The following is a 15,662-nucleotide window of genomic DNA, read 5'->3' as shown; positions in this document are numbered from 1 at the left end:
GGCTTGCATGGATCAGGAGGACCTTAGGAACGTACCTGAGGTCGAATTGTGCTTCTCACCCTAACGGTTCTCTCACTGTCACCCAAAAGCAAATGACGTTGTGGGGCAGGCTTCATTTTGGGCCTACTTTTCTAATGGTCGCTGCGCTCAGACCGAGCGAGCTACGGTCAAGCGGGATATCTCGTTGAACTCGGCACGGCCTAGAGATTATGTTTATGCCATTGCCTGCTCTCTGTGTCTTTGAGAACCGCACTTTTCACTCCATCCTTGCTGTGTGTGCGTGTGAGAGATTTTCTTTGACATCTGTTGGGAGAAATGACTGATTTACAGTTCATGATGGTTACCTAGTCACACATATGAAGTTTTGAAAAGATCTGACCTTTTTAACCCTTGGAAACTGCCACTGTGACACCATTTAAGGCACTTCCGGTTGGCACAGGAAGCTATAAATAAACTCATATCCTGATTGGGGTATGCCTTTACAGAATCCTGAGTTTTAAGTCTTTACGTTAAGAACGGAGTTATTTACAGAGGGTTTAGTGAGTGTGTGTTATTTCAGAAAATCATAGAAAATCACACAAATCTCGCAGAGCTCCGCAGCACACTTTAAAAAGATTCGTAAGACCACCCCGCAACTGGATCTGTAACCGTTGAAAAAAAACACCTATCCGTGAACATCACCAATCTGTCATCGTACGATTTCTCTTAAATGACGATAGATAAATGGCTGGTTCTTTTTTTATTGACACCGGAGGCTCCTTGACTTTGACGTGAAGTGGAAAAATTATTTCTCTATTTTCATTTTGGACCTTTAATCCCAGAGAAATGGCCATAACTCAAAAACCGTTGAGGCCTAGACGCCATCTTGTTCAAATAACTGCCCATTATGCCAAACCTACGCTCACCAAGTTTTGGCTTTCAAATATTTTCAGTTTTGGAGATAAGGCCACGTCGTGATTCGTGATGTTTTGTACAATTGCAATATGATTGCTTATGCCCTCTTGTGGGATTTTCCGGCACAGTGGAAAAATGACCAAAATTTGATTATTTTATAAAACGGACACCGAATGTCCGAAAAAGTTAGTGTATTGTCATGGTATGAGACAACATAAATAATACAATTTCAGTAAAGTAAAAAATACATGATATTATCCTAAATTGAGAGATGAATAAAGAATGTGTTATCACATTAACATCATCAAAAATCTTTCAGAGTGGACCTGTCTTCAGTATAGAATGACATGTATACAGATTATATTACAACTCTTTGTGTTTTGTCTTAATGACTGTTCTTTAGTAAATAGGAAACTCAACAGTGTGTTAGTCTGAGAAACATTAACTAGATAGTTGTTTTATGTTTGTGAAACCTTGAAATGAACACAATGAGAAGTGATTTTGTAACAACAGTTTTGAATGGGTAATTGTATCAAATATATATCATTGTATGTTTTAATTAGCGCTCATATAAACTTTTTTCATCACTGCCTTGTAAACCCATTCTTGTAAGTTGGAGCTACTGTACATGATTGTCTGGGGCTGCTGTACAGATTTGAGCACTTGCCAAGATGTTGACATTTCTGGGTATGTCTCACCTGTAATATAATAATAATAAAGATTATGATGATAATAATAATATTGTTATATTATTTTTATAATAATACAAATCTGTCAATCAACCATATGTATTTCTTAAAAGCCCTTTTTTTTGCATCAGCAGTAGTCACAAAGCATTTTAGAGATACCCAGTCTAAAAATCTAAGACCCATCAATGCATATGTCAAAGCACAGTTTTACATTATAAAGGAAACCTTTTATAAACAATGGCAACACTGCCATGGTGAACTGAGCCTTGCTGTTGGAAAATGAAGTTAGTATCCGACTTTCGGTTGTCGCAGATGCACCTCTCCTGACTTTACTTCTTGACTTTGGTCTACAGTCAGTTGCTTTAGCCTTACCACTCAAACGAGCCCTACTGTATGTTTGCCTCTGAAAAATTAAAGACTCAGATCATCAAAAGCATAACATGAGTGTTTATTAATTGGTGTCTGTCTGAAATCAGAATTTGTCTAAGATGTTGCACTTTGTGCAAATGAAACTGTTATCCATCTAATGTTGCTATGCTGAATGAAACACACGGTTTTAAAGAAGGCATGTGTAAAATAATGGTGCCTAACTGCTCATTCAGCCTCTAATCTCAAATGAGCCAAGTGAATTTTGTACAAGCAATAATTTAAACCGATCAATGAAGTGCTAAGACAAAATGTGTTTCCTACTTTAGAGCAGGGGTGTCAAACTCATTCCATGGAGGGCCTAGTGTCTGTAGGTTTTTGTTTTTTCCTTTCATTTAAGACCAAGACAACTACTGTAGGTGAGGGGAGTAATTGGTGGACTTAATTCAGCCATCAAGTACAAGGAAGGAGTGAAAATCCGCAAACATTCGGCCCTCCGTGTAATGAGTTTGACACGTGCTTTAGAGTAAGGGCTGTCAAAACTGTCAGGATCTCAATTAGAGAATCATCCAAAATCTCAACTGCAAGCGCAACAGAAACATCCGGCCGCCATCGGGCGGAAGGAACTGGCCCCCATGTCCCAGCAACCTCAGCAAGTGTGGCATCCAGCTCACATGCTGCAGCAGAAGCAACCGCCCGCCGTGCCCCAGCAAGTGTGGCATCAAGCTCACATGCTGACGCATAAGCAACCGACCGCCGTGCCCCAGCAAGTGTGGCATCCAGCTCAAATGCCCCTGCAGCAGAAGGAACCGACCGCCGAGCCCCAGCAAGTTTGGCATCCCGCTCAAATGCCCCTGCAGCAGAAGCAACCGACCTCCGTGCCCCAGCAAGTGTGGCATCCAGCTCAAATGCCCCTGCAGCAGAAGCAACCGACCGCCGTGCCCCAGCAAGTGTGGCATCCAGCTCAAATGCCCCTGCAGCAGAAGCAACCGACCGCCGTGCCCCAGCAAGTGTGGCATCCAGCTCAAATGCCCCTGCAGCAGAAGCAACCGACCGCCGTCCCCAGCAAGTGTGGCATCCAGCTCAAATGCCCCTGCAGAAGCAACCGACTGTGCCCCAGCAAGTGTGGCATCCAGCTCAAATACCACAGAAGCAACCGACCGCCGTGCCCCAGCAAGTATGGCATCCTTCTCAAATGCCCCTGCCAACAACCACTGTGCCCCAGCAAGTGTGGCATCCTAATCAAATGCTGCAAAAGAAACCGACCGCCGTGCCCCAGCAAGTGTGGCATCCAGCTCAAATGCCCCTGCAGCAGAAGGAACCGACTGCCGTGCCCCAGCAAGTGTGGCATCCTGCTCAAATGCACCAGAAGCAACCGACTGCCATGCCCCAGCAAGTGTGGAATCCATTTCACACACTGCAGAAGCAACCGACTGCCATGCCCCAGCAAGTGTGGAATCCATTTCACACACTGCAGAAGCAACCGACCGCCGTGCCCCAGCAAGTGTGGCATCCAGCTCAAATGCACCAGAATCAAACGACTGCCATGCCCCAGCTAGTGTGGAATCCATTTCACAAACTGCAGAAGCAACTGACCGCCGTGCCCCAGCAAGTGTGGCATCCTGCTCTAATGCCCCTGCAGCAGAAGCAACCGACCGCCGTGCCCCAGCAAGTGTTGCATCCTACTCAAATGCCCCTGCAGCAGAAGCAACCGACCGCTGTGCCTCAGCAAGTGTGGAATCCATTTCACACACTGCAGAAGCAACCGACCGCCTTTCCCCAGCAAGTGTTGCATCCTACTCAAATGCCCCTGCAGCAGAATCAACCGACCGCCGTGCCTCAGCAAGTGTGGAATCCATTTCACACACTGCAGAAGCAACCGACTGCCGTGCCCCAGCAAGTGTGGCATCCAGCTCAAATGCCCCAGAAGCAACCGACCGCCATGCCCCAGCAAGTGTGGCATCCTGCTCTAATGCCCCTGCAGCAGAAGCAACCGACCGCCGTGCCCCAGCAAGTGTGGAATCCATTTCATACACTAAAGAAGCAACCGACCACCGTGCTCCAGCAAGTGTGGCATCCTGCTCTAATGCCCCTGCTGCAGAAGCAACCGAACGCAGAGCCCCAGCTGGGGTGGCATCCTGCTCAGTTTCCCCAGCAGAAGCAACTAGCCCCTAAGCCTCTAGTGCAGAAGGAACCAACCACCATAACCCAGCAACCTCAGCAGGTGTGGCATCCAGCTCAAATGTCCAACAATCGAACATCCACTGAACCTCAGCAGCAGAAGCAACCATCCACCACGCCCCAGCAAGTGTGGCATCCTGCTCTAATGCCCCTGCAGCAGAAGCAACCGACCGCCGTGCCCCAGCAAGTGTGGAATCCATTTCATACACTGCAGAAGCAACCGACCACCGTGCCCCAGCAAGTGTGGCATCCTGCTCTAATGCCCCTGCAGCAGAAGCAACCGACCGCCGTGCCCCAGCTGGGGTGGCATCCTGCTCAGTTTCCCCAGCAGAAGCAACTAGCCCCTAAGCCTCTACTGCAGAAGGAACCAACCACCATAACCCAGCAACCTCAGCAGGTGTGGCATCCAGCTCAAATGTCCAACAATCGAACATCCACTGAACCTCAGCAGCAAAAGCAACCATCCACCACGCCCCAGCAAGCGTGGCATCCAGCTCAAATTCCCCTGCATCAGAAGCAACCGGCCCCTGAACCTCAGCAGAAGGAACTGACCGCCATGCCCCAGCAAATGTGGTATCGAGCTAAAATGCTCCAACAGGAGAATCATCTGGCCGCCATTGTCCAGCAGCCTCCGCTCGTGTGGCATCCATCTCCATTTCCCCAGCAGCAGAAGGAACTGGCCGTCGAGCCCCAGCAGCAGAAGGAACTGGCCGTCGAGCCCCAGCAGCAGAAGGAACTGGCCGTCGAGCCCCAGCAGCAGAAGGAACTGGCCGTCGAGCCCCAGCAGCAGAAGGAACTGGCCGCCGAGCCCCAGCAAGTGAGGTATCCAGCTCAAATGGCCCAGCAACAACCCAACCCCATTCCTCAGCAATTTTGGCATGTAGCCCAAATTTCCCAGCAGCAACTGGCCTCAAATTCTCAGCAGAAGCACTACGAAAGCACTGAAGATGGTGCCTCTGGTAGTTCTCAGGCCAGCATTGTTGAACAGTCGGGTGTCATCCCAATCTCTTCCTACAGTTTCAAATCGCACTACAAGAATGGCAGAACTGGAGTCTCCCAAATCAGCTACACTCCTAGGGAGGCAATGCCTGTTGACAGTGGAAATGCTCCCAAGGACGGTAATGTTAGCATTGGTGCACCAAGCATATATCCAACACGAGTGAAGGATTCTGCAAGGTAATGGTTCACTTTATCCTGCTCTGAACTTTGCTCTCTGAATTTGAAGGCCTTTGTACCAACCATATATCTATCAACAGGGAAATATAATGGATTCATTCTCTAGAAGCTCTAATGGTGAGTATTGTTTTTGACATTGGTTACTTAACATTCTGTTGCTTTTCAGACCAGGAAGTTGCTGGTGCTCTTGCTACTGTAGTGTGATGGAATCAAACAATTTGACTTTAAAAAATGCCTTGTCTCTTTGAAATGTTTCATGTCCATTGCTTGCTAATTGAGAACAGGCGGTGTGCAGTCCATAGTAAAAATGACTACTGTTCAATTAATTATTTGGTTGTTCATCTTTTACCTTCGCTACTGGTTCAAAATAAAAGTGTGGGTCTACATGAGAGTATTAGTGAAGGGGTGAGTTGTCAGACATTCCTCATGTTCATACTTTAGATGTATGCATGCATTGTATACAGTGAGACTGTCTTCAACCTCAGTCTAAGTCGTTGATTAAGTTAACATATAGGTGTCATGCAGGTGAATGAGGACCCAAAAGCGACTTGGCGAAAACAGAGTCTTTAATCCAGTAAAGTAACTTTACAATCAAAAGGCATAATTCTACTCGTAATGACGAGAACAGACTGGAGACTTGATCAAGAACTGCAGGTTGCCTCGGGAAGGCACTTGAACGTAGCAGACTCAGACACCTGCTCACCACGCAGCATCTGAGGGAAACACGACACGACAGGGCGATACATAGACACAGCACGGTGAACAATAGACAAGGATCCGACAGGACAGGAACGGAAAACAAGGGAAGAAATAGGGACTCTAATCAGGGGAAAAGATAAGGAACAGGTGTGGGAAGACTAAATGATTGATTAGGGGAATAGGAACAGCTGGGAGCAGGAACGGAACGATAGAGAGAAGAGAGAGAGGAAGGGAGAGAGAAAAAGGGGAACGAACCTAAAAAGACCAGCAGGGGGAAAACGAACAGAGGGAAAAGCAAAATGACAAGACAAAATAAGACAAAACATGACAGTACCCCCCCACTCACCGAGCGCCTCCTGGCGCTCTCGAGGAGGAACACTGGCGGCAACGGAGGAAATCATAGATCACAAACGGTCCAGCACGTCCCGAGAAAGAACCCAACTCCTCTCCTCAGGACCGTAACGAAAAACGATAAAAAGGGAAACTAGGGTACTACTCTAAAAAATAAATGAGACACGGGTAGAGAACTGAAAGCTTTAGAGCAAACAGGACCAAACAGGCCAGGAGAGTAACAACTAGGGACAGACTGAGACACAGCAAGGGCAGGAACAAGAACAGGAGAGATGCGATGGCAGGGAACAGACTGAGACCCAGCAAGACCAGGAGCAGAAGCAGAAAAAAAATTACCAGACTTCTGCGCGCAGTCTGAACACGCAGCCACGAAACGGCGTGTGTCACGCTCCTGAGTAGGCCACCAAAACCGCTGGCGAATAGAAGCCAGCGTACCCCGAACGCCGGGATGGCCAGCTAACTTGGCAGAGTGAGCCCACTGAAGAACAGCCAGACGAGTAGAAACAGGAACGAAAAGAAGGTTACTAGGACAAGCGCGCGGCGACGCAGTGTGCGTGAGTGCTTGCTTAACCTGTCTCTCAATTCCCCAGACAGTCAACCCGACAACACGCCCAACAGGAAGGATCCCCTCGGGATCGGTAGAAGCCACAGAAGAACTAAAGAGACGGGATAAAGCATGAGGCTTGGTGTTCTTAGTACCCGGGCAATAAGAAATAACGAACTCGAAACGAGCGAAAAACAACGCCCAACGAGCATGACGCGCATTCAGTCGTTTGGCATAACGGATGTACTCAAGGTTCTCTTGGTCAGTCCAAACGACAAAAGGAACGGTCGCCCCCTCCAACCACTGTCGCCATTTGCCTAGGGCTAAACGGATGGCGAGCAGTTCGCGGTTAGCCACATCATAGTTACGTTCCGACGGTGACAGGCGATGAGAAAAATACGCACAAGGGTGGACCCCATCGTCAGTATCGGAGCGCTGGGACAGAATGGCTCCCACGCCCACCCCGACGCGTCAACCTCAACAATAAACGGTTTAGTGACGTCAGGTGCAACAAGGATAGGAGCGGATGCAAAACGCTTCTTGAAGAGAACAGGACAACAATCATACGACCGGTGAGGAGGAAGGGAGTTGGTTCTGGACCGACTGAAGACCGTGCGCAGACCATGATATTCCTCCGGCACTCCTGTCAAATCACCAGGTTCCTCCTGAGAAGAGGGGACAGAACAAACAGGAGAAATAGCAGACATTAAACACTTCACATGACAAGAAACGTTCCAGGAAAGGATAGAATTACTAGACCAATCAAAAGAAGGATTATGACACACTAGCCAGGGATGACCCAAAACAACAGGTGTAAAAGGTGAACAAAAAATCAAAAAAGAAATGGTCTCACTATGGTTACCAGATACAGTGAGGGTTAAAGGTAGTGTTTCATATAATATACTGGGGAGAGGACTACCATCCAAGGCAAACATGACCGTGGGCTCCCTAACTGTCTGAGAGGAATGTCATGTTCCCGAGCCCAGGCTTCGTCCATAAAACAGCCCTCCGCCCCAGAGTCTATTAATGCACTGCAGGAAGCTGCCGATCCGGTCCAGCGTAGATGGACCGGTAAAGTAGTACAGGTACTTGACGGAGAGGACCGTCTAGTAGCGCTTATCAGTCGCCCTCCGCTTACTGATGAGCTCTGGCCTTTAACTGGACATGAAATGACAAAATGACCAGCGGAACCGCAATAGAGACAGAGGCGGTTGGTGATTCTCCGTTCCCTCTCCTTAGTCGAAATGCGAATACCCCCAGCTGCATGGGCTCAACACCAGAGTCAGTGGGGAAAGATGGTAGTGTCGGAGAGAGGGAGACACAGTTAACGCGAGCTCTCTTCTATGAGCTCGGTGACGAAGATCTACCCGTCGTTCAATGCGAATAGCGAGTTCAATCAAAGAATCCACGCTGGATGGAACCTCCCGAGAGAGAATCTCATCCTTAACCTTAGCGTGGAGTCCCTCCAGAAAATGAGCGAGCAACGCCTGCTCGTTCCAGTTACTGGAGGCAGCAAGAGTGCGAAACTCTATAGAGTAATCCGTTATGGATCGATTACCTTGACATAGGGAAGACAGGGACCAGGAAGCTTCTTTCCCAAAAACTGAACGATCAAAAACTCTTATCATCTCCTCTTTAAAGTTCAGATAATTGTTAGTACACTCAGCGCTTGCCTCCCAGATAGCTGTGCCCCACTGCCGAGCCCGACCAGTAAGGAGTGATATGACGTAGGCAATCCGAGCTCTCTCTCTTGAGTATGTGTTGGGTTGGAGAGAGAAAACTATATCACACTGGGTGAGAAAGGAGCGGCACTCAGTGGGCTGCCCAGAATAACATGGTGGGTTATTAACCCTAGGTTCCGGAGGCTCGGAAGACCCGGAAGTAGCTGGTGGCACGAGACGAAGACTCTGATACTGTCCTGAGAGGTCGGAGACCTGAGCGGCCAGGGTCTCAACGGCATGTCGAGCAGCAGACAATTCCTGCTCGTGTCTGCCGAGCATCGCTCCCTGGAACTCGAGAGTAGAGTAGAGAGAATCCATAGTCGCTGGGTCCATTCTTGGTCGGATCCTTCTGTCATGCAGGTGAATGAGGACCCAAAAGCGACTTGGCGAAAACAGAGTCTTTAATCCAGTAAAGTAACTTTACAATCAAAAGGCATAATTCTACTCGTAATGACGAGAACAGACTGGAGACTTGATCAAGAACTGCAGGTTGCCTCGGGAAGGCACTTGAACGTAGCAGACTCAGACACCTGCTCACCACGCAGCATCTGAGGGAAACACGACACGACAGGGCGATACATAGACACAGCACGGTGAACAATAGACAAGGATCCGACAGGACAGGAACGGAAAACAAGGGAAGAAATAGGGACTCTAATCAGGGGAAAAGATAAGGAACAGGTGTGGGAAGACTAAATGATTGATTAGGGGAATAGGAACAGCTGGGAGCAGGAACGGAACGATAGAGAGAAGAGAGAGAGGAAGGGAGAGAGAAAAAGGGGAACGAACCTAAAAAGACCAGCAGGGGGAAAACGAACAGAGGGAAAAGCAAAATGACAAGACAAAATAAGACAAAACATGACAATAGGGACTTGTTTTTAGCTGGTCAGACCATGGCTCATTTAGCTATTAGACTTGAATGACTTTTTGGTTTCGAACTTGCATTTGGCCCAATGTCTTAGCAAAAGCACTAAAGATGGCGCCTCTGGTAGCTCTGTTCCAAATCACACTACGAGAATGGTTAAAATGTCTTCTCCCAAACCCGCTACACTCCTAGGGATGCTATGCCTATTGCCAGTGGAAATGCTCCCAATGACTGACGTTGGCATATTTGAACCAAGCATATACACACCACTAGTAAAGTAAACTACAAATTAATCTGGTCTTAACTTTGCTCTCTGAATGTCAAGTCCTTTGTATTTACCATGTATCTGCCAACATGAATCTAATGGTGGCTTCATCCTTCAGAAGCATATGGTGAGACTTTCTTTATAATGTCAAATTGATGAATCGGGACAGAGGGGCAACTCGGGACAGAGGGGCAACTCGGGACAGAGGGGCAACTCGGGACAGAGGGGCAACTCGGGACAGAGGGGCAACTCGGGACAGAGGGGCAACTCGGGACAGAGGGGCAACTCGGGACAGAGGGGCAACTCGGGACAACTCGGGACAGAGGGGCAACTCGGGACAACTCGGGACAGAGGGGCAACTCGGGACAGAGGGGCAACTCGGGACAGAGGGGCAACTCGGGACAACTCGGGACAACTCGGGACAGAGGGGCAACTCGGGACAACTAGGGACAGAGGGGCAACTCGGGACAACTCGGGACAACTCGGGACAGAGGGGCAACTCGGGACAACTCGGGACAGAGGGGCAACTCGGGACAGAGGGGCAACTCGGGACAACTCGGGACAGAGGGGCAACTCGGGACAGAGGGGCAACTCGGGACAACTCGGGACAGAGGGGCAACTCGGGACAGAGGGGCAACTCGGGACAACTCGGGACAGAGGGGCAACTCGGGACAACTCGGGACAGAGGGGCAACTCGGGGCAACTCGGGACAGAGGGGCAACTCGGGACAGAGGGGCAACTCGGGACAGAGGGGCAACTCGGGACAGAGGGGCAACTCGGGACAGAGGGGCAACTCGGGACAACTCGGGACAGAGGGGCAACTCGGGACAACTCGGGACAGAGGGGCAACTCGGGACAACTCGGGACAGAGGGGCAACTCGGGACAACTCGGGACAGAGGGGCAACTCGGGACAGACTCAACTCAGAGGGGCAACTCGGGACAGAGGGGCAACTCGGGACAGAGGGGCAACTTCAACTCGGGACAGAGGGGCAACTCGGGACAGAGGGGCAACTTCGGGACAACTCGGGACAGAGGGGCAACTCGGGACAACTTCGGGACAGAGGGGCAACTCGGGACAGAGGGGCAACTCGGGACAACTCGGGACAGAGGGGCAACTCGGGACAGAGGGGCAACTCGGGACAACTCGGGACAGAGGGGCAACTCGGGACAGAGGGGCAACTCGGGACAACTCGGGACAGAGGGGCAACTCGGGACAACTCGGGACAGAGGGGCAACTCTGGACAGAGGGGCAACTCGGGACAACTCGGGACAGAGGGGCAACTCGGGACAGAGGGGCAACTCGGGACAGAGGGGCAACTCGGGACAGAGGGGCAACTCGGGACAGAGGGGCAACTCGGGACAGAGGGGCAACTCGGGACAACTCGGGACAGAGGGGCAACTCGGGACAACTCGGGACAGAGGGGCAACTCGGGACAACTCGGGACAGAGGGGCAACTCGGGACAACTCGGGACAGAGGGGCAACTCGGGACAACTCGGGACAGAGGGGCAACTCGGGGCAACTCGGGACAGAGGGGCAACTCGGGACAACTCGGGACAGAGGGGCAACTCGGGGCAACTCGGGACAGAGGGGCAACTCGGGACAGAGGGGCAACTCGGGACAGAGGGGCAACTCGGGACAACTCGGGACAGAGGGGCAACTCGGGACAGAGGGACAACTCGGGACAGAGGGGCAACTCGGGACAACTCGGGACAGAGGGGCAACTCGGGACAACTCGGGACAGAGGGGCAACTCGGGACAGAGGGGCAACTCGGGACAACTCCGGTAAATCCTGGCTGGCTGGTGGACCTGGATGATTCAGGTTGTCTGGCCGATCTAGAAGATCTTGGTAGACTGGCACTTCTGGCGGATCCTGGCAGACTGGCGGCGCTGGGCAGACAGGACACTCCGGCAGCGCAGGAGAGGAGAAAGGCTCTGGCTGAGCTGAACAGGCGAGGCGCACTGGACGCGCTGGGCCGACTGGGAGCACTGGTGGCGTTGGACAGACAGGAGACTCCGGCAGCGCAGGAGAGGAGAACAGCTCTGGTTGCGCTAAACAAGTGGGAGACTCCGATAGCGCAGGAGGGGAGAAAAGCACTGGCTGCGCTGAACGGGCGAGGCGCACTGGAGGCCTGGTGCGTGGTGCTGGAACTGGTGGTACTGGCGCGAGGACATGCACAGGAAGCCTGGTGCGGGGAGCTGCTACCGGAGGACTGGTGTGTATAGTTGGCTCTGGATAGACTGGACCGTGCAGGCGCACTGGAGCTCTTGAGCACCGAGCCTGCCCAAGCTTACCTGGCTCGATGCCCACTCTAGCCCGGCCAATAGGAAGGGCTGGTATGAGTCGCAGCTGGCTCTGCACCCGCACTGGAAACACCGTGCGCTCCATAGCATAACACGGTGCCTGCCCGGTCTCTCTAGCCCAACGGTGAGCACAGGGAGTATGCACAGGTTTCCTACCTGGCATAACTATTCTCCCTTTTAGCCCCCCCCAAATTTTTTTGGGGTGACTCCGGTTTCCAACCGCATCGCAGTGCTGCCTCCTCATACTCACGCCTCTCCGCTTTAGCTACTTCTATTTCCTCCTTGGGACGGCGATATTCTCCCGGCTGCGCCCAGGGTCCTTTTCCGTCTAATATCATCTCCCAAGACCAGAAGTCCTCATATTGCTGCTCCTCACAATTAACAGGGAGAGTAGGCTCAGGTCTGACTCCTGACTCTGCCACTCTCTCTCTGCGCTTTCCCCCGTTACCTACGGTTTTGGCTCTGTATAGCCGTGCTCTCCTTTTCGATTCCATCCGTGTATAGCCCTCTTCGCATTGCTGTAGGGAATCCCAGGCGGGCTCCTGCACACGCCCTGGGTCGGCCGCCCACCTGTCGATTTCTTCCCACGTAGTATAATCCATATCGTCCTCCTTCAGATCCTGCCAGTTCACACGCTGCTCGGTCTGTGAATCGTGGTGGGTGATTCTGTAATGATCTTGTCTGTTGTTTGTAGAAAGTCAGACCGAAATGCAGCGTGTAGGTTACTCATGACATTTAATGAAGAAAATGCTGTACATGAAATAACTGAATACAAAACAACAAACGAGTGAAACTAATACAGCCTAACACAAAGACAGGTACAATCGCCCACGAAATGCAACGCGCACTCAAGCTACCTAAATACGGTTCCCAATCCGAGACAACTAGAATCAGCTGACTCCAATTAGGAATCGCCTCAGGCAGCCAAGCCTAACTAGACACACCCCTACTAATACACACTCCCAATTAATACAACCCCAATACGAAATACAACATATAAACCCATGTCACACCCTGGCCTACCCAAACATATAACAAAAACACAAGATACAATGACCAAGGCGTGACACTCAGGCTATGAAAAAGAGATGAAGTTGACTCCTGAGTGTTGAACTTTTGCCCCCTCTATAGGCTCCCTGTTTAGTATGTGACCCTTATGGACATCTACGATCGTTGGAACGTCTTGAATAACAATAAGAGGAACATGTACAGTTCCTCTCTAGGTTTATGACGTCTAGGGAGTGTTTCCTAGATGCTGTGCTTTGACATTTGCATTGATGGGTCTTAGATTTCTAGACTGGGTATCTCTAAAATGCTTTGTGACTACTGCTGATGCAAAAAAGGGCTTTTAAGAAATACATATGTTTGATTGACAGATTTGTATTATTATAAAAATAATATAACAATATTATTATTATCATCATAATCTTTATTATTATTATGTTACAGGTGAGACATACCCAGAAATGTCAACATCTTGGCAAGTGCTCAAATCTGTACAGCAGCCCCAGACAATCATGTACAGTAGCTCCAACTTACAAGAATGGGTTTACAAGGCAGTGATAAAGTTTATATGAGCGCTAATAAAAACATACAATGATATATATTTGAAACAATTACCCATTCAAAACTGTTGTTACAAAATCACTTCTCATTGTGTTCATTTCAAGGTTTCACAAACATAAAACAACTATCTAGTTAATGATTCTCGGACTAACACACTGTTGGGTTTCCTATTTACTAAAGAACAGTCATTAAGACAAAACACAAAGAGTTGTAATATAATCTGTATACATGTCATTCTATACTGAAGACAGGTACATTCTGAAAGATTTTTGATGATGTTAATGTGATAACACATTCTTTATTCATCTCTCAATTTAGGATAATATCATTTATTTTTACTTTACATAAATTGTATTATTTATGTTGTCTCATACCATGACAATACACTACCAAGCAATGCAAGCAGATGTGGAATTAACCCCATAACACTTGTGTGTCTTTTTGGATCAAGAATTGATCAAGAATACCAATAGGCTTGATCAGATCCTCTTTCCTATGCAGGCACCATATAATGCACAGCCACATGCAAATCCATAAACTCCACCAATAGAACATTGAAAACCTTAACATGACTACTGGCAATGTCATTATTTTTGTCACCATCCATCAATTGTTGAATTGTGTTATTTTTCTTTGTAAATGCACCGAGCCTCCAAGGGCTGGAGCCAATCAACGTAGTAAATAAAAAAGACCCAAATAAAACGTATGTGAAAAGATGGGGTCAATGTATAAAACGTTGCTGTTTTTTCCTAACATTTGTCATAACTAGTAAGCCTTACATCCTGAATGAATATGGGCTCCCAAATATGCACCTGGGAACACATGGGAGGGGAGGGACCACATGCACTTTTAAGTCATTGAGCCTAGAACATCATTTCTATATTGTAATTAAAATCATTAACCCATAAGAGAACACATGACCAAAGCAAAGTGTGAGCCATATATAATTAAAACAACATTATTCTTAATAAGAAATATAATCTAATAAACAAATGTTTGCATAACGAAAGACATGAAAACTGTCTCCAACAATGTATTTAGCTATGTATAAAACTTTCATATTGGCAGTAAGGTCATTGAGAATAGATATAGACAGTCGTTCTTGTGGGAGGTTCAGGGATAAATATAGTGAACGATCATGAATGTTAAAGATTTGTTCACCTTGGGGATTTTGGAAGAGGGGGATTAGAACCCCAAAATAATAGTGATAAGAAAGATCATAAAGGTCATTTCAGATTCAGGTTTAGGGGGGTAATAAAATCTTGGAAACACCTATTCACACTATGTGGATTATAAACATTTCCAGACATATAGAACGATCACATCAAGAAGGTGTAACAGTGATGAATGGCTATTCAATGTACAACATTAGTCTTCTGTAACAAGCAATATATATTACATATGTTTACATACATCCATGACTGAATGGATTCACAAACTCCTTTAAAGGTTTCTAAGTTTTTATTTATTTAACCAGGTAGGGAAGTTGAGAACAAGTTCTCATTTACAATTGCGACCTGACCAAGATAAAGCAAAGCAGTTTGACACATACAACGACACAGAGTTACACATGGAGTAAAAAAACATACAGTCAATAATACAGTAGAAACAAGTATATTTACGGTGTGAGAAAATGAGGTGAGATAAGGGAGGTAAAGGCAAAAAAAGGCCATGGTGGCAAAGTAAATACAATATAGCAAGCAAAACACTGGAATGGTAGATTTCCAGTGGAAGAATGTGCAAAGTAGAAATAAAAATAATAGGGTGCAAAGGAGCAAAATAAATAAATAAAATAAAATAAATACAGTAGGTAAAGAGGTTGTTGTTTGGGCTAAATTATAGGTGGGCTATGTACAGGTGCAGTAATCTGTGAGCTGCTCTGACAGGTGGTGCTTAAAGCTAGTGAGGGAGATAAGTGTTTCCATTCTCAGAGATTTTTGTAGTTCGTTCCAGTCATTGGCAGCAGAGAACTGGAAGGAGAGGCGGAAGGAAAGAAAGAATTGGTTTTGGGGGTGACCAGAGAGATATACCTGCTGGAGCG

The 15,662-nt window shown here is 48.2% G+C and overlaps 1 protein-coding gene across 2 annotated transcripts in view; it reads left to right on the top strand.

Moving 5' to 3' along the window:
• Positions 1-5,423, top strand: part of LOC124015210 (alpha-protein kinase 1-like) — a 9,890-nt gene extending 4,467 nt beyond the window's left edge. Inside the window, exons 2-4 of one of the 2 annotated variants that reach the window (XM_046330252.1) lie at positions 4,186-4,952; positions 5,148-5,306; positions 5,387-5,423. In XM_046330252.1, the coding sequence (XP_046186208.1) occupies positions 4,186-4,952; positions 5,148-5,306; positions 5,387-5,396 (936 nt within the window). In that variant the 3' untranslated portion in view covers positions 5,397-5,423. Of the gene's footprint in view, positions 1-4,185; positions 5,307-5,386 lie in introns of both variants that reach the window. The other variant, XM_046330251.1, reaches the window with a different exon arrangement.
• The last annotated feature ends 10,239 nt before the right edge of the window (positions 5,424-15,662 follow it).

The sequence above is a fragment of the Oncorhynchus gorbuscha genome, linkage group LG26 (assembly GCF_021184085.1).
Source record: "Oncorhynchus gorbuscha isolate QuinsamMale2020 ecotype Even-year linkage group LG26, OgorEven_v1.0, whole genome shotgun sequence".
NCBI lineage: Eukaryota > Metazoa > Chordata > Actinopteri > Salmoniformes > Salmonidae > Oncorhynchus > Oncorhynchus gorbuscha.
Note: the sequence above shows the minus strand (reverse complement) of the source record. Positions and strands in the feature narration are given on the sequence as shown.